This window comes from Struthio camelus, chromosome 8 (genome assembly GCF_040807025.1).
Source record: "Struthio camelus isolate bStrCam1 chromosome 8, bStrCam1.hap1, whole genome shotgun sequence".
In the NCBI taxonomy this organism is placed as follows: domain Eukaryota; kingdom Metazoa; phylum Chordata; class Aves; order Struthioniformes; family Struthionidae; genus Struthio; species Struthio camelus.
In genome coordinates this window covers 14,766,991-14,785,285 of record NC_090949.1, presented here as the reverse complement: position 1 = coordinate 14,785,285, position 18,295 = coordinate 14,766,991, and the positions used below count along the sequence as shown (strand labels likewise).

The 18,295-nt window shown below is 38.1% G+C and overlaps 1 protein-coding gene across 1 annotated transcript in view; it reads right to left on the bottom strand.

Moving 5' to 3' along the window:
- LOC138068030 (uncharacterized) overlaps positions 1 to 18,295 on the bottom strand; it is a 226,134-nt gene that overhangs the window by 11,985 nt on the left and 195,854 nt on the right. The window contains exons 4-5 of the mRNA XM_068952550.1: positions 7,898 to 8,022; positions 1,232 to 1,345 (exon numbers count right to left, since the gene is read on the bottom strand). Coding sequence (XP_068808651.1) covers positions 1,232 to 1,345; positions 7,898 to 8,022 — 239 coding nt within the window. The remainder of the gene's footprint in view (positions 1 to 1,231; positions 1,346 to 7,897; positions 8,023 to 18,295) is intronic.

Sequence of the window (18,295 nt, the reverse complement as noted above, 5' to 3'; positions counted from 1 at the left end):
TATCTGCATGTGTAATAATGCAAAATACCCAATGATATTCTATTGTGACATCTACTAGCCAACATAAAAGAAATTAAAAATACATAACCTAAAATATATGGAAATCTTCACTATATTGGAGGTCTTTAAATCCATTTAAAAAAGGAACAGTGTTCCAAAGCAATATAAAATGTGGATGTTCTAATAATACTTTTTGTGTTTGATATCTGGGGCAATTTAAGAAGGCCTTGTTTATATGGGTTCTACTTGATTAAGTTCTCTGTTTATACAAGAACCATGGCAATTTCAATTTGCGTTCACAGGTATGGCCCTCAAAGCCTTGCTTAAGATTTTAGCTCTAAAGTAATTATGGTTTATAATACATTTGGGCCCTCAAGTTTGAATGAGGTCGGCATGGCAGATTAGCACATACTAGATTCATTTCACAAACGCTTTGGACTTCCTCCACTCTGGCATAAAGTGAAGAAAATTTCCAGTGATGATGAATTTAGAATTTTAATAGACTGCAATTAATCTTTTGTCGCTCTTTTCCTAAATGTGGATCTAACATATCTGCCTTCCATCCTAATTATAAGACTAGCTGTAACAGTGTAATTTGTCATGCAAAACAGCTGTTTCTGGATCTTCTGTTATATTGAAGTCAAGGAACTGAAGGGGGATACATTTGGAGCCAAGGAATGTTGACATATAATAAATTACAATCTAAATTTTTTTTAAATATGGGCCTGAGAGAGATGAAGCCAGAATAGAAGAGACATCGTAAAAGCTCTTTTAAAGCCTGCTCTCTTTGGCTTTCTGACTACTCATGGCTCTGCATCTCACAATATAATGAGAGAGTTATATATAAGACTAAATTCGACTAAAGCTTGTAAGGAAGCTACATGTAAACAGCTCATTGATCATAAAAAAATTATAATAAGCAATGTCTTAGCAAAATAAAAGATGCAGTATGTATTAGTTCTCAGACCTGTTCAAACACTAACTAACCCTCGTGAAAAATACTCTGAAAAAGGAAAGTATTATATCCATTTCATACAGCAAGTTAATCATCACAGAGTCCATTCGGGACTCCACCTTGATTTTACCTGATGAAAAAAGAAACAGCAGCATGAAATGCTGAGGAAAGGAGGCAGATCAAAGGCTGGACAACATCACTGCGTGGGTTTTCCAGAGTCAGAGAGGAGGTGCCACAGGACACACCTCGAAGGCTATGAGAACTCTGCTAGCTCACCTTATTGCATCTTCGCTCTGACCGGCAACCAGGGAGAACATATTCCTGTCCATGTTTCACTCTGAGCTCTACTACAAACAAATAAAATAATGTCTCCTTTGAAGTCTGCTGTGCCTGTTAAGAGAAAGAAGAAAACGGCCAATGGATGCATACCACATACGAATCTAGAACACAAGGATCAATTTTTCTAAGGGGCAAGTGACCACTAGTATGTGTTTTCAGATGCTCAGCCTGACCTACCTTGCGCAAGGCTTTGACAAATCAGAGGCAGCTGCAACCTCTGCTACTTTCAAATAAAATTGTGACACTCAGCAGCTCTGAAAATGCAGCTCCTTAGAGGTTCAAGTAAAACACTTAGAGAGTGAGGCTCCAAAACTGCAATACAATTTTGTGGTGGCATGGTGTGGTGTGTTTTTTTTCTTTTTTTGGCTCCTATTGAGTTTTAATTCAAATGAAATATTTAACATGAAAGTAAGTTCTTTCCACCTATGGATAAGAGCTTTAAATAAAATATGAAATGCTGAAATGAAATGAAATGTAGACCATGGACCGGTTTGTCATTTTAAAATGTTTTATTCATTTCACCATCAGTAGTCTCACGGAATAGAAATTCACTTTTTCAGCTGATATACATAGTTCTGGGTACTTCATCTAAGAAGCGGAAAAAATCGAACTAAGAATTAGTGATGGTTCAACCTCTATCAGCTTAGTGCTGATAACTACCCGAAAGTGTAATTCCTTATCCAAATTGACTGAATATACAGGAAGCCTTAACTCAGTCAGTCCCACTTTCTTCCAGGCAGGAACTTTTTGCTGCAGACATTGAGTTTTCTTGACTGCCCTAATTTACTTTCAGTGAATGAAAGCAGTCAAATGGTCTGCTCCAGGCCTCAGACCTTGTTTAGTCATGTACAAACAGCACAAAGTAATTGAGAAGTGCAACAGGGTCATGACAGAGTGTTTTATTGACATTTATGCACATCTAATGCCTGCCACAGACGTAAGACAGAAAAAAACTTTACTTCTAAAGCCTCTTCTGGATAATAAGTGATTATTATTGATGGAGAACAATCCCTTTTTTTAGGCACTATAAAGAATTTCTACGGGGTTTTCATCAACGTCAGAGCTGCTGATCTGAACTGCTATACTAATAATAACAAGAATATCTGAGTTAGGTGTATGTTTAAAATATTTTTCTACTCTTAAAGATTTGTTTAATACATGTTTTAATGTATTTGTTTGACAAAACGGTTTCAAGTTAAGGCACCTTCTGGTATGATTCAACCAACACCTTGGTAGACAATAGATTTATCAAATCTTTAGGAATAATTCTCCTAGACTCCCTGAGAAAGTTTCCTGTTGCCTCTCAAAGTTTCCCACAATCATGCAACCTCTCAGATTATTTGGTAACGTAATGACCTTTGGTCACTTGGCTCCGGTTAAGGTGCAGTACTATGGTTGTTAATTCAGAGCTAGACAAGATCACCAAGACCACTGAGTTTGGTCTGGAACAGATCCCATTTTTATTGAAGAAGCCAAAAAATTATATTTTATGACAGCTTCATGTTTTATACCAGCTGTCAAGGGCAAATGATGCATGATCTGGTGCAATATAGACTGATGAGAAGTTAACCCACTAAATTTTTTGTATCTTATTGCTAGGACACTTTTATCAGGTAGCAGAGTCCTGAAGCCAGATTTACTTCTTCACTGTCTATTATTGAAGGTTTTAATTACCAAACTTTGAGCTGTTGTGTTGAAATTTCACTAGCAGGTGCTATGATGAAGCTGGAAGTCTCAAGGAACCTTTGTACAAAAAAGAAGCAGTTTTTTGTTTAGTGAAGGCTCTGATGACTTTTTTTTTGTCACTACATGCTGTAGTGAATTAACCATCTGTATTAACATCAAATAAAGCACTTATTATGTTTTTGCTTGTACCACCACAAATATGATCTCAGACTGGAGCTCAGCTTTGGAGAGAAGGAATGGACGGCTAAAAGAAAGAAAAAAAGAAAAAAAAGAAACAGGAGTAAAATTCCTCTTCATTAAAGGAGTTTCCTCCTAACAAGCTGTGCTGCCACAGCACAGTAGAAATAAAGGAAGCAATTATGATAAGACTACAAATACAGGAAAAATCTGAAAAGCTAGCAAAGAGGAAGCACAGACCCGGTGAAGGTAAATGCAGATTGGTGGCTACCTCACAAAACGAGTCACTGCTTGAATCCAGAGCAACTGGGCCAAAAAGTTATGCTAGTTTTGGATGTGAGAGTATTTCTCCTTGGTAAAAAAAGAAATAATTTTCCATTCAGCAAGAACATTGGCAGAAAATGCTAAATAGTTCTAAAGATCTCTGCAAGATTGCTCAGGTTGGAAAGCTGCAAAACTTCCAATGTTTAATAGAGAACAGGAAAAGAAGACACTCACATGCATGCTCCTTAAATAATCAAAGATCTGACCAATTTTTAGTATGGCAATGCTGACAACTAAGCTTTACCTTCTCTTCCATAGCAGCCAAGTTAGTGGAAGTTATTTGATAATTTTTTTAAGGATTCACAAACATCCAAGAGCTTTCCAAAGCTTTGTATTTTGTTCTTCAAGAAGAATTGCTGAGTATCATTTCTCAGTTACTACCAATAAAAGACTTGCCACTGCAGTCAAATATCTCACCGAACTCACTGCATAGTGAGGAATCCTATCAGCATACCTTTACTCTTATCTCATTTGATTAAAGCCCAGATCTAAAACTCAATCTGCCCAGGTCTTTTTATGAGAGGAATTGGCCCCTGTAACTTAAGAAAAGGTTCAGAGTGGGTTCTTGGAAAGTACCTCAGTAAGGTTAGACGAGACAAAACAAAGCTAAATTTAAGAAAATCTAATGCTGTTCTATTATCTCTGATAGTTTCAGAAAATATTGAGTAGGAAATGGTGAATGGTGACAGTTTCACAACATCTGTAATCCTTCCTTTCTCTGCCCAGGTTTTTGCTGTTGGATTTCTATTTATTTGGGTATTTGATTATTCTTCTACTTTTGATCTACCTCCTTTCTAAAATGGAAAATTCTGAACTGATGCTGGCTACATGTAATCCTGCCTCCCGTCCTGCTGCTCTCATATAGAGTGGATCATGATTTCGTAGCCTCTTACTCCACCTCATGCACCAAGACGACTAAAGAGTTAGCAAAATCGATAGGACTAAGTTAATCACTGTCATACTGGAAAAGATTCCATCTTTCTATGTTATTGGTTTTATTTATTGGCTATTTTTCTTGGCTAAATATTTATAACCACCACCATACCTGGCAGAGCTCAAACCTGTCAGAACTCTGACTGCACCTCAGACCTCCGTATGCAAGAAATCAATATTACTGATTCATCAAAAGCATCATTCGTCAAACCTAGCTCTTATGTACAACACTGCGGTTGACTGAATAAATTTGTTGTCTTTTCCTCTAGCCCGTTGCCTCTTATGTTTGGCACAGTGGATCACTTCATTATTTGCCAACACTCACCATTTTCATTTGTTTGAGCTAGTAAAACAAGAAATTCTGAAAATGTCCATTTGAATCTTCCTGTTATAAAAAATATGTCTAGCTATAAAAATTTGGCTTAATTCTGGCAGAGAACAAAACTATAAACAATAGCTTCAACTCTTTTGAGTGAAAAATATAACATTAAGTATAACTTAGCCAAAGCTGGTGAGAAGAAACAGTAGCGTTCATGCACAAAGGTAATAAAAACTAAAACAATTTCACATGTGGTGAGTTAGATCAGTCTCTGACCATTAAAATGTTAACATGATGATAATCAATCTTAAATCAATTACTGTGTAATTGCTGAGCCAATAGAAGCGTAGTTAAATATTGATAAGTGTCTAAAAGCTCTATCAGGACATATTGACAACCAGAGAGATGAATGGAGGCCTGCACAAGAGGAAAGCCTGGCTTGCATTGCTTTGATGGAAAACAGCACAAGGTTGAGTTTACATTCTTATTACTATCATTAGATGTGCTGATCGATACAGGCTGCCTCTGCCCTGTCAGCATGGAGCAGTGGAGACGTCCAGGTGTTATTTCCAGTCTTTTCATCTTTTTAGGTGTATGCGGAGATGACCAAGTAACATCCAGTGTAGCAGAGGGCAAAAGACTTCACAATCAAAAGATTTTTAAAAAGTTCATTTATAAAATGCTATGAAAGAAGAAAATATTTATGTCCAGAAGGGACACCGCTGTTTCTGTTTAGCATTCCCAGGTGGTTGAAAAGGTAGTCACAGTAGCCTGCAGCCACACTCGCTGCAGCGGCTACACTTATAAATTATGAATTAAGACTCCTTTTATTTTGATAGATACGAGCAAAACGGCTCCAAGGATTTACACTGTCTCCACAATTAGATAAAGTCAAGATATGTTTTAATTATATGCAGCTTTAGTTTTGTTGTGATGCTTATCAAAGGCCTCACCAGTTTCATTCCATGATGAAAGTGGAGCAGTCACCCCTATCCTGTTCTTCAACTTATGAAAACTCTCTTTATCTCCACAGTGTTAAGCTATTTGTGTTCCAGTTTGCCTAATGAAGTCATTATGTTGAAGCAAATAGCCTTTACTATTCCTTTCGTACCTATGAGTGGGTGAATAATTGGTGTCTAGATACCAATAGTCTTTGAATGAAACATGTTCAACTTTATCTGTAGCCAGCAGCAAAATATACAGGAATAGAGAACAGAACTATTTGTTGTTGGATTTGGGTCAGATAAGATACATTATTATAGTAAGCTCCAGGTAGCATGAGCTGTTCAGGTTATGCCAGGAATGTCATTATAACTTTCTGTTTCTTTCATGCTGATAACTTTATGAAACATTCTCCTTTTCTGCTGAAATTTTCCTACTTTCTGTCAGCCCAGAGGCAAATTGTTTTTAGGAAGTTTCAGCTAAAGCCATTCAGCCATTTCACTTTAAAGAAAGATTAAATTCGACCTCCCTTCCAATCCCCTTAATAAACATTAAGGGACAGTTTTGTTCTTGCAGCAACTGCGGAATGAATCTTTCAGGGTCAACCCTTGTTGGTCTGTGCCTGCCCCTCATGGTTGGTGCTCAGGCACAAAATGTGTAAGGACCATCTTCCACCAGCTGCTGAAGCCACTAGGAGACGATGCAGGGACTTCAAGAAATCAGTCATGGGGGCAGAACACAAAAAGCTGCTCTGCAGAGCTCAGTTCAGAAGGAGTTTCTGACAAGATATCTCCTGATGTTGCATCTGTATCACAACGTATCTGTTCTTTCCCAGGTGCAAGTTTTAAACTTTGCTGCTGGACACCTGTTCTGGAGTCCTGACAAACCCTGTGGATCCTGCCAGCTGAGGAGGAGCCTTCCCAGATCCCAGTCCCACCAGCTCTCCCCAGGTCATCACGATGACTCAACATGAACCAAACCATCAGAGCTCCAACTTGCCGTTTGTCCCATAAGCCTCAAAGGCTTCCAGCGCTCAGGAGCACACAACTGCTCATGGCTTTGGTTGCTATCATATTGCTTGGCAAATAAAAGGGTGAGCAGTTTTCAGTGACAGTGGTTGTTCAGCTCCCTCAGGCTTAATGAACTTTAACAAGATGTGCGAGGAAGGAAAAAAACAATTTGTCTGAGAACAGACTGGTGGTTTGGTGTGGAAAATTAAATCCAACTATGCTGGTCACTGCTTAGCAAAATATGTCTTAATTTACAACTCCAGTTTTAGTTCCATCATTTAATGAGAAAGTCAAATTTTGTTTGGAATGTAGGTAATTCTAGGACTGAAAAAACTGGCATCCCTCAGCTGGAGAACTAATTGACAAATAGGCTGAGGCCAAGACCCAACACACTATTTTAAAGATATGAGTTTTTCTTCTGTTGCTGTTAAGTTTCTATGGCTACTTAGTTGCAATACACACCACAAAGTGGCAACCTAGGTTCAAGAATATAAATTGTAGATTGATGCAGACAGTATCCTACAACTCTAACAGGCATAGTAAAGAAATATTCCAGGCTTTGGAACAGCGTTTTGTTCTATTTGCCTATTGGTGAAAGACATACATCTGTACAGTTAAGACTTCAGTATCTTATTTAAGTTTAGAACAAGAATCTGATAATTTTCTATTGGGAATGGATTCTCTACATGCAATCATTGACGAAAGGGTAACTTTAATGGAAAAGAGATTCCTAAAACACATATTTCTCTTCAATTATCAAGGACTCTTTTTTAAGACTCTTCAGTCAAACATCTCTGTTTAGAGAACTGAAACTACATGAGGCTACAGACTGTTTTTAATCAACTGTGTTTGGACATTGCACATTACACGATATGTTTTTATGTTTTAATAATCATTTAAAAAAACACTCAAACAATAAATTATAGATTAATGCCTCTGCTAATGAGACCCCCCAGTTCGTTAAGAAAAAAAAGGCCTATAATAGATAAAACAGATGGGGATTCAATAGTCCCCAAATTTTTCACTTTTCCTTCTATAACAATAAATGATGCACTTCTAAAAGGGTAAAACTTAACAGTGCTGTCCTTACTCAGGCAGTCTTATAAATATCAGTAAAGACAGTTTATATTTTTAAAAATAGGTTGAATTCAGCCTCCCAAAGAGATAGCAGTTGTGTTTTATAGATTAAAAAGAAAGGTTTAAGCCACTTACTGAAGCTAACAAAGCATAGAGTGAGAGGCTCAGAGGTGGAACGGCAGCATCTGGGTCTCCGTTAGCTCTTGGTGCTCTGTGGACTTGCGCGAGGTCTCCCAGTGGCGTGGCCTGGTGGTGGGCACCTGAGTATAAGGGGATGAAGTGTTTGAACTTGGTCAGCTCTCTCCTATATCTGCTTTTCCTGGCTGGAGGAGTGAGCTGGCACCCTCCACACCAGAGCTAGACTGGGGACAGCCTGGGGACAACCAGCTTTGGCTCAAGGCTCTAGCTAACCGGAGATCCCTAAAATCTAGTTGTCAGGGTTAATCACCATAGCATATTATTTCTTTTGAAGACTATGCAAAGATCTTGAAACCCCCAATGTATAGCTCTTCAAAATGGGCATGCAGGATTGAACTGAAATGTGCACTGATGCTGGTTTATGTGTATCTGCATGTAGAGAAGTAGAACCTGACAAGTTTTAGCAACTCCAGATAGCAAATTACAAACTATTAACACTAAATCACCCTTGAAATAAAGTATGACATCAAAATAATGTCTATACCTATGACTCTCATCAAATCAGTTTGACATAGAACAGAATTTTCACTGTAGGTCTCAAGCAAAAAGTGAGAAATACCCAACAGCCATTTCTGTTTTGCAATGTACACTTTGACCAGAAAGGTTATGGCTGAGCATTTCAAAGTTGGCTGATACTCTCAGAAATATCTGAGTGTGGTTTTTTTTGGAAAACATATTTAGGACTTACGTACTCACCTCTTGCTCTGAAAAAAACCAATGAACTACAGTTCAAAGATTTTGAAGTTATTTAAATAGCAAACTGATTAATTATGAGGCCAGCATTGTGTATTTCAGCATACTTAACGTATATTTAAATGAAAAGACTGAGCGTCTAAAAGCACGAGTAGAGCTTTAAAATTCCTAACCACTGACTACAGTCCTAACCCCAACCACAGTCAACTCTGACTTTATCTCGCACTCTGCATTAACATAAGCTTCATATATAGAACAAGAAAGTGCTTTATTAAATATAAGTTTTAATATGTTTTTTATTATTAAAATATGCCTTATTATTAAAATATGCCATATGTAATGTGGTATATGCAGCGTAGCCACACTACACTTAGAACAACCCAAACTTCTAAAATATTCTGATTTCTGAATGCCTGATGTTACAGGGCTAGCACTGCATTAATGTAGCATTTTGAAGCTCATACTGTTTCTATTTATTATTAAATTTCTAGAAAAGGGCCTGTACTCCTTTAGAAGTGTGAAGAAGTATTCTATATATACCCTGATACTCCTGTTAGGCCTTTGCTTTTCAAAGACTGACTGCAAAACCAGAAGAGGCGCGACGCTTCTTTACAAGCACAACAGGGAGTCTGTTCAATATTTATGACCTTCAGATGTAAAAATGCTCTTTATCAGCTCCTGTTTTGCATTCTGTTCAGCTAAAGTCTCACCATAGGTCAGCTAAAAAGACTATCACCAGTGCAAGATAAATGAGCAGCTATCAGTATACGAGAAAGACTGTAAGCAACACAGCCATCTAAACGTATAAGGCATAGGATTTGCCTTTGCAGAAAATGACAGTCTTTTGAAAATATTTACTACGAGGTGATTTAATTTTTTATTTCTTTTTCCTGTTTGTAGTCACAGTGCTTTGCACAAAATAGCTACTATAGTAACAAAGAGACAGAGGATATGCTTCAGCTGCATTATTTTTAATGGTAATAACAGATGGGTGTTCTAATGTTGCATTCAAGAGTAGAGCTTGGGCCACGTGCCAGACACTTATGCCTTCCTTTATTGGTGTCCCTGTTTCACGAGGCCTCTGCATGTAACCTCCAAAATTCATCTAATGCAAACTGTTGTTTTGATGAAAATTCAAAGTCTGCTGCTGTCCCATGTCCTCTGCTGCGCATTAGGAAGCACGACTCAGATTAAGGCATGCACTTCAGAAACTGGGTCAGCAGGAAACAGGTGACAAAAAAAGGCCAGCGGAAACACCTCCTGCTTGCTGGCACTGTGCTAAATCCCACGGGATCCACTTTCTGTTGGAACAGTCATTCTTTAGCGTACTACGCTGGTCTCAATCCCTAGCCATGGCAAGGCCCACACCTGAAGTAATCCAAGATTTTTAAAGGTGCATCCTGGTTATTTTCTCTAATAGTGTGCTAGTTATGCAGAAAACATTAAGAAAGGTTCAGCTGTCAGTCAAGTAACACTTTGTTTTAAGAAGTCTCAAAGTGGAAACTTTTGTGTACTTACATTGAAATTGCCATTTCTATCTGTCTGGGAAGTAACTGTGCACCAGGCTGTGAATCACTGAATCAGCTTTTCAGTGATGTGAAAGCTCCTATTTAACACTGTTCCAGCAGCAGAGAGGCACCATAACATGGAGGGACACTTCAGGGTTCCTCTGACCTAAGTACAGCATCGGGCCCAACTTTTTTAGGGAAGCACGCTCAATCATATGAATGTCCAAACAAATAAAGACTATTACAAAGGAAAATATTCAAATACCTTCCAGCATTCAGCTGAACAAATTATCTGGTATCAAACTGAAAAGCAGGCTGGAGACATAGGTCTCCTCAGGTTCCGCTCAGCAAGTTTCTTAAGAAGGTAATCTTTCTATTTTCAGTTAAAAGGATGTTATTTCCCATAGAGTTAGGAGATAAATTACTGTTTACATTAATTATAGAGCATGTTGGGGCATTTCAAAGAAAGACATGCTTAAAACAGTGCTGGGGTTGAGTGGATGCTACTACTTTTTTGCCGTATATATTACCTAATAGCATTCGTAAAGATTACAGATCCATTCCTAGGTCTTCTTTTCAAGTCACAGGTTAAGTGAGCTGAATGATTTCACAGTGTAAGTGCTGGCCATAGAGAAATCAAAGCATCCTCTTTTGAGCAGAGAACTTTTGTCGTAAGTTTTGGCTAATGGTGAACAGCTCTAGTGTACACATCCAGCTTTATACAGATAAAACCGGCAGAGGATGGGAGAGCTCAAAATGCAACAGTACGCTAGGAAAGATTTTAAACATCCCAGGAAAGCCCTGTCTTAGACAATCTCTCTGCTAATTGAAAATGAAAATTCAGATTATTACCTCATCATCACTCTAGTAATTTTTTTAACAAGATAAATCTGTTTCAGGTCTTGGCAGAAAATGAAATCTGTCATGTTTTTATTCATCACACATTTTCTCACAAGGCATAGTCAATCATTTCTTTCAAGCTGTAATCGTTTAAGGCTATAAAACTGATTCCAAATAGAGGTCAGTGTACAGGTATATTCTGATTTCACCTGGGGAATGCTAATGCATTCAGCTGCACGGAGGATGCCACAGTGGAGTCCGACTTGACTTTAAGCAAAGGCTAAACAGTGTTCTTGACTAAGCCAATGCTAGGCATCCACAGGAAAACATACAGCTGCAGTTTAAACTGAGAAGCTTAAAAGTTCACTTCAGGAGGTGTTTTAGTACCAATATAAATAACAGGAGCTGTTTAAAATCTGTCATCGCAATATCAGCTTTGTAAACTGAAAGAACCCTAAGTAATTCAAGGGTTTTACAGGCATCTTCTGGTTATTTTCTCTATTTGCATTCTAGTTATGCAGAAAGCATGAAGAGAACTGGTACACTGAACGTCTCAGTGCTCTCTCTACTTTTCTCTCTAAAAAGCATTGTATTTATTTCACTGGGCCATTTTCAGTATTGGTGGCAGACAAATTTTCGGGTAATGATCCCAGACAAGCTTTCCTCCAGATACTCTGGGCACTGGCTAAGGGCATTAAAACTTTCACTGAGGTGGACTTTATTCCGCAACTACCAGAACCCATATACACTGCCCATGCCATTGCTAATGACATATCACAGAGAAGACCACAGATTTGTACTCTTAAATACAGACTCTGGTTTGAATCTCGATAGGCAGAGTACCACATCCCCTGCTGGGAGCTGACTGTCTGCTTCTACTGCACCCCCTTGTTTGCCCCTTTTAAGATTAACAGTAATGTCATCTTAGAACACTACTCTGGGAATTTTCAGGGCATACATGTATACGCATTAATTAGCCCACGAGTCAACTATGCTATTTCAGTAGCAGCATTGCTACTCGGAAGATCTGAAGCTGCAAGACAGGCAAGGCACGACAGAAGAGACACTATCTGTTAAAACACTAACAGGGACGGAGGAGCAACCAAGCTTTAATACACCCAAGTCCTCTGTTTTAAATATACCAGAGCGCACACACATCCAAAAACATCTTCCCCCCACCGCACTCTATACCAGGTGTTATTAAGAGATCCTGCTTCTTCCTGCAAACTTTGCCAATGGCATCACAGACCCGGCTAAGATCACTGAGCAACATTAAAAACAGAGGGAAAGTTGAGTGAATGAATTATGAATCCACAAAACTAGTCTACAGCTTTTCTAAGAGTCAACAGCATGCTGAATTTAAACCCCTGTGGTGTTCCTCTAAGTTTATCCCTCCCTAACAGGAGAAAAGAAATTCTCAGAATACACATTACTTTCTTTTCATATTGACCACTGCAGGATATAAGAGCTACAGTACTACGGTGACAAAAAGAAAAAAAATTCTCTGTAAATTGTTGTTTGGGAATGACAGCTGACCAAGCCTTCTAACTTTGTTGTGCCTTTCAGCAGAAAACTTCAATTACTCTGGAAACACAAGGAAAGTTTCTGGTAATACAGGGTGACTCACCCCCCCCCCCCACACACACACACTTTATAAAGGGAATATTCTTAAACACTTGCAATGTTTTATGTTATCCTGCTAATTTAGTCTCTTTTGTAGAAAGGTATTTACATGCAATTCCAGATGACCTCTGGCATACAGAAATAGGTTATCTTTATATCAGTGGCATATTAATACATACAGTTCGCTAAGATCTTCTTTTAGGTCATTTGGTAACAACTTACATTTTTGAACTGGAAGACCAAAATTCTATTAAGTTCTATTACTCCATAACACATTTGAAGATTTTTTTAAAATAAAAATAATAAACCATTTTGGACACTAGTGTCCTATTTATGTGTTTGAAGTCTTGTGATTTTCATTTACTATTGATGAACTTTATTAAACTCTAGGAAATATCAAGGTGCAAATGACGGAGATTTTGCCTCCATCTCCGATAGGTATGGTTCACCTTATAAATAGAGGCTGTTGTTTATGTATGCTATTTGTGACGAAATCCTGGAGATGAGGAGTCTGAAGAGACCTGAAGAAATCATCTAGACCTTCCTTTACACTGAGACAGAATCAAATACATATATCAAGCCTAGTACCTCTTGTATGTCTCCAGTGACAAAAATACCTGCTTCTTACAAATTTGCTTCCTCTTGGCCTGTCCTTCACTGATGTGGGGAACATTTGAACATCGTCTACAGCACCCGTTATAAATAAAAAATCAAAAAGCTGCTGTCATGTTTGTAGTTTGTCTTTTCTCTCCAACATTAGATGAATAGTATTCTTTCAAACTTTGTTCATTTTTTTCTAAACCTCTTGTTTTCCATCTCTACACTTTGAGATGTAGAGACTCATCTCAGACTGGATGTACTGCTCTAGCTACAGTCCCATCAACGCTGAACAGAGCAGAGTAATTATGACTCGCTTTCCACAAATATCCCTCTTGCTCCAGTGTCTCAGACTGATGTTTGTATTTTGGCGGACAGCAACAAAACCAATTCCTGCTTTGTTTAAGCCATTGTAAGTTCCACAACTACTTTTGCAGTGTCATTGCCTAGTCAATTGTGCTACATTTGGATTGGGACGTTTGAGTTTTCTCCTTGTGCTTATTGACTTCTCTGAATTGACTTCTGCCCCTCTCTCTAGCTTAACAAGTTAATTTTGAATTTGAACTCCCAAGCATCTGTAAACTGTTCAGGTACTGTGTCATTTGTTGATTTTTTTAAAACTACTTTCAAGTTACAGATAATGATTTCTCTCTCAGATTATTTTTCAAAAACTGATGCATCTACTCAATATTTACTTTGTTAATTTGCTGTTGATAAGTTTGCATGGGGCTGTATCAAGTTAATCACATCTATGGCTAATCCCTTATCACTAAACCAGTTTGCTTGCAAATTAATTAGGTTGGCCCCATTTGGTTTCAGGCCAGGCGCTTTCTGCAACTTAGTAAACTTCCTGATCCTTAAAACTCTATTTTTCAGTATGTTGATCTGGTATCTTTTTCTGGTATGCAAGTCAGATGACTAGTTTATATTTAAAAGGAAGGAACTACCATTCTGAAGATTATAGATGTTAGGTCTACTTTTCTACACTTTATCTCTTTTGTCCCTTTAAGATAAAAAATAGGATTGTCCCAACTAGTCCCTTGGGAACTCTGCACTAAGTTTCCTTTACTTTCTTCACCTTAACACCTCTGATTTTCCTAAAAATTATCCTGTGATCTGTTCTTTCCTTACCTTTGAAATATCCTTCTAATCCTTTTTTGTTAGTTTTAACTGTATTAAATACTTAGTCACATTAAAGCATTTTGTAAGTCAGCAGCAAAAGAGCATTAAACATTCAGCATTTTCCGTACCATCCATTATTTGCTGCCTCGTAAGTAACAGACATATATTTCCCTAAGCCTTTCCCCTACTTTTAGTGAAATTATTCTCTTTGATTCATGAGAAGTATATTACAGCTGAGAACATTTAGACAAAAGCCACCCAAGAAGAGCTGTACTTTCTTCTTTGAAACTTTGCTTGACTTGCAGGCATTTGATAAAATTACCTAACATGTTACTACATTAAGAATGGACAGAAGAGCAGAGACTAAAATATAAAAGTCCCAACGCACAAAATTAAAAAAAACCCAGACCCTAGGACCACTCTGAAATCTTTCAAATGAGCCATCACTTCCATTGACTTGCGCGCGGTTGCGTAAGCATAACGATTTTACTTTAACTTACCCCATAGTAGAGTGCTTTGTGGCTCTTCCCTGGGGATGTCATTTTGCTGTACCTAGACTTTTTGTAGCAGTAAGTATGTTAATATCCTCAGTGTTACCTTTCATTTTCAAGCTTCGGATTGTTATTCCCTTCTTCTTACATCAATACCCATAGTGTTGTTAAATAAACAAAGAAAACTTTGTGTATGACACTGACAAAACCTTTCTTCAAACCAGGGAACAACAGCAGGATCAAAGACACTCTGCACTAACTCGCAAACGGCCTGGACAACAATGGTGCGGCCAAATTGTTTACATTTATGCTTACGGACTGACATGCTTTAGCGTGGCAGTTGTGTGATATGTACACCAATGCAGCACCTAGGTGAAGTAAAAAATCTCAAAAATATGACTGAATTTCCTTAAGTTTGTATATATTTTTTTGGATTCTTCATCAAACACTCACTCTTGAATGACATTTTCCGTTTTATTATATGTGTCTGTGGAGATGTCCAGGCTTTTAAGTGTTGCTGTTAGCCCAGCATTTCCAAGCACCTATCAGAAAGGGGTGAACTATCACAGGGCTCAGGTGACATGTTTCCATTGGTTTCGATGAAAAGCAAATATCTAAATAGGTTTAGAAAGATGGTCATTAAAAACAGTGGAAGATTCATCAGGCCTTAATTAATTTTTGTGAACCAGTGCTCCACTAAGCTGTGAATATTTCTTCATTGTTTTCTGGAAGTAAACTTTACCTTTATGGAAAATAAATGGCTGCTGATCCTACATATACTACCTTTCCACAAAGAAAGGTAATGACATCCTGAATTACTCCCGATTTTCAGTTGAGATAGAAACCAAGTGTATCATTACTATTAAGTAGGAATAGCAGCTGAAAAAAAAGCAGCGTTTCTGAAAGCGTATGCTTAAGACCTGGTTTATACATTTATGTGCAACAGTACTGGCCTGGAGAGAGTGAAAAAAGAAAATCTAATTTCTGAAATGCGCTTATTTAGATCTGACCAGGATTCTTCACATAAATGTAAATAGGTACGCACATGAGGAGACACATCTATACATGTGCAATTAGCTGTCATTGCTGCTGTACTCTAGTACAGCTCCATTAGGTATTATCCTAGGTTAAATGAACGGGGACTTTGGCTCCAGATTGCTAGGACTCACAGAAAAAAAGAAAAATAATTGTCACCAATGCTTATTGCTATTTCAAACAGTAGCCTAATGTGATAGAAAACAGGAGGAGGTACAGTACTGTTCTTGACAGTGGTTCCGTTTACAGGCCTACAGGTTTGTACTCAAAATTTAGGCAAGATAGAAGCACTTCCCTTTGCCTCTCAGTTCATTTTGATCTCCCTGAACTACTTTGCACCACACCATCATGCTAATATGAAAAAGAGACATCATCTGGAGCAAGTATGCAGAGTACACTTGTCTGTGTTTATGATTACAGAAGTCAAGCTGCTTTCAAGTCACATTCAAAAACGTTCAAAGTGTGTGTCTTTTGATAGTCTGCCAGCAGTGTATAGATATATAACCAGTATGGCTACAGCACATCATAAAATTTTATTTCCTGTAGATCTGTCTGCCACAGAACATTTACTTGCTGTCAAAAACGTAAAAAATATGCTAACAGCCCTGGGTTTTCTCTACATGCACTGAAATTTCTGAAGCCATCCCTAAGGCTACTATTTTTTCATAATCCTTCTTGCAATATTTGATGTACTCTACTTCTGAGGTGTGGGGAAAATTTATCTTTAGAAATGGAATATTTTCATATTGGTCTCTAGGGAACAGCAACTTCTAGAGCTATGATTTAATTTGGGCCTCCTCTGTGACACTTAGGCATCAGTCTGTCACATGGCACTGAATGTCCCATTTTTATTGGAAAGAATCTTCTTGGGAGTGACATTTATGTGGTTTATTAGGTCTATATATTGTTACAGTCAAGCTCATTTCAGCTGATACGAATACATAGCAGGCCATTGCCAGTTCTGTTGTTTCACTGCTGCCAAACGTAGAGGGGCTAAAAACGTCTCTCTGGTGGATCCACTGTGGTAAGCACTTTGCCTCTTGAGTTTTCATTGCAAAGCTCTTAGTAAAAACCTGGAATTTAGCAAGGAAGCAACTGAAAAGTGGATTCAACTGCCAAGAAGTAAAATTATTTAAGAGATCCACCCTGTGCCACCAGCACTAACTTCAACAGGAAAATAGCAACCTAAACTCTGGCAGCAGCTAATAGGAATCTTTCCACTTAACTCAGTGAAGCTGCCTGTATCATCAAGTCAGCTGAAGATTATTATGTTAAATTTGTTAATAACAGACTCTCTCAAACACACAGTTGAGTGTTACCTCCTACTGCCATGTTAAGAAAGGCCAGGTATGACCTCACGTGCCAGAGGAAATTTTTCAAAAGGTTCCCCAGTTCCACTGTGCATATAAGAGCACAAAATAGACTCAGCCACCAAGTATTTTGTTTGGCTGAGCGGAGTGAACAGACATGACACTGAACGCTGCAGAAATCTTCTATCTAGAATATCATATTAGCCACATCACTTCAAGAAGTTAAGCCTGTTTGGAAACATTCACGTTTTCTGTGAATATTTAATAAGGCAAAACATCCTTTTCTTATCTTTTTCAGATCATTTTAAATATTTATCTTTAATATCTTCATTTCTAGTATATTTAAGAAACACAAAAAGCAACATACAAAGATATGCAGGAACACACATCCAACTTCATGTTACGCAATTATAATTCTGCTGAAGGGTTATAGTGACTTAAAGTTACTTATTCTTGTCACCATAAGAATCTAAGAAACACCATCATGGCTTTCTAAAGCATGTTCATGAGGTTAATCACTTCCTAACATGAAGAGTCTCATCTTGAGCTCTATATTAATTCGCGATTAAACAACAGCAATTCATGCAGTTATGCAAATAGAAAAGTGCTATTAGAAAAACGCTACGCTACGCACACGCTGACAGCCACCCACACACAGTGCATCTGAAAATACAGGCATACAGTTTCGTTACGAGCAATGGACTTACATTTGAATAATACCAATGAGCTAATATTATACTTTAAAATGAAAAATCAAGAGCCTTTGAAATACTGAATGCCTCCAAAGACATCCATGGGAAGAGTTGCTACCAATGTGAACTAAAGTACTGCTGTCGAGGTCCTGTTAGTGTTTGGAGGGATTTTACTTCTTCACATCAAAGATCAACCCTGTTCCCCGCTGAGCAAACAAAAATACTACCTGATGACAGAGGCTGAGGGCTTGATTCAGGCTCACTGTGACAGAAGGTAAAAATTGAGTTATTTTGGTTATTCTGCCAGAGCTGGTGCCCCTCAGCTGTTTCTGCGAGAAAGCTGGGAAGGGGCTTCCCGAGGGGCTCTGCCAGCTGCTGGCTTTGACGGGAAGCAGCGCTTGGGCTACAGCAAGTCTTTTTGGAC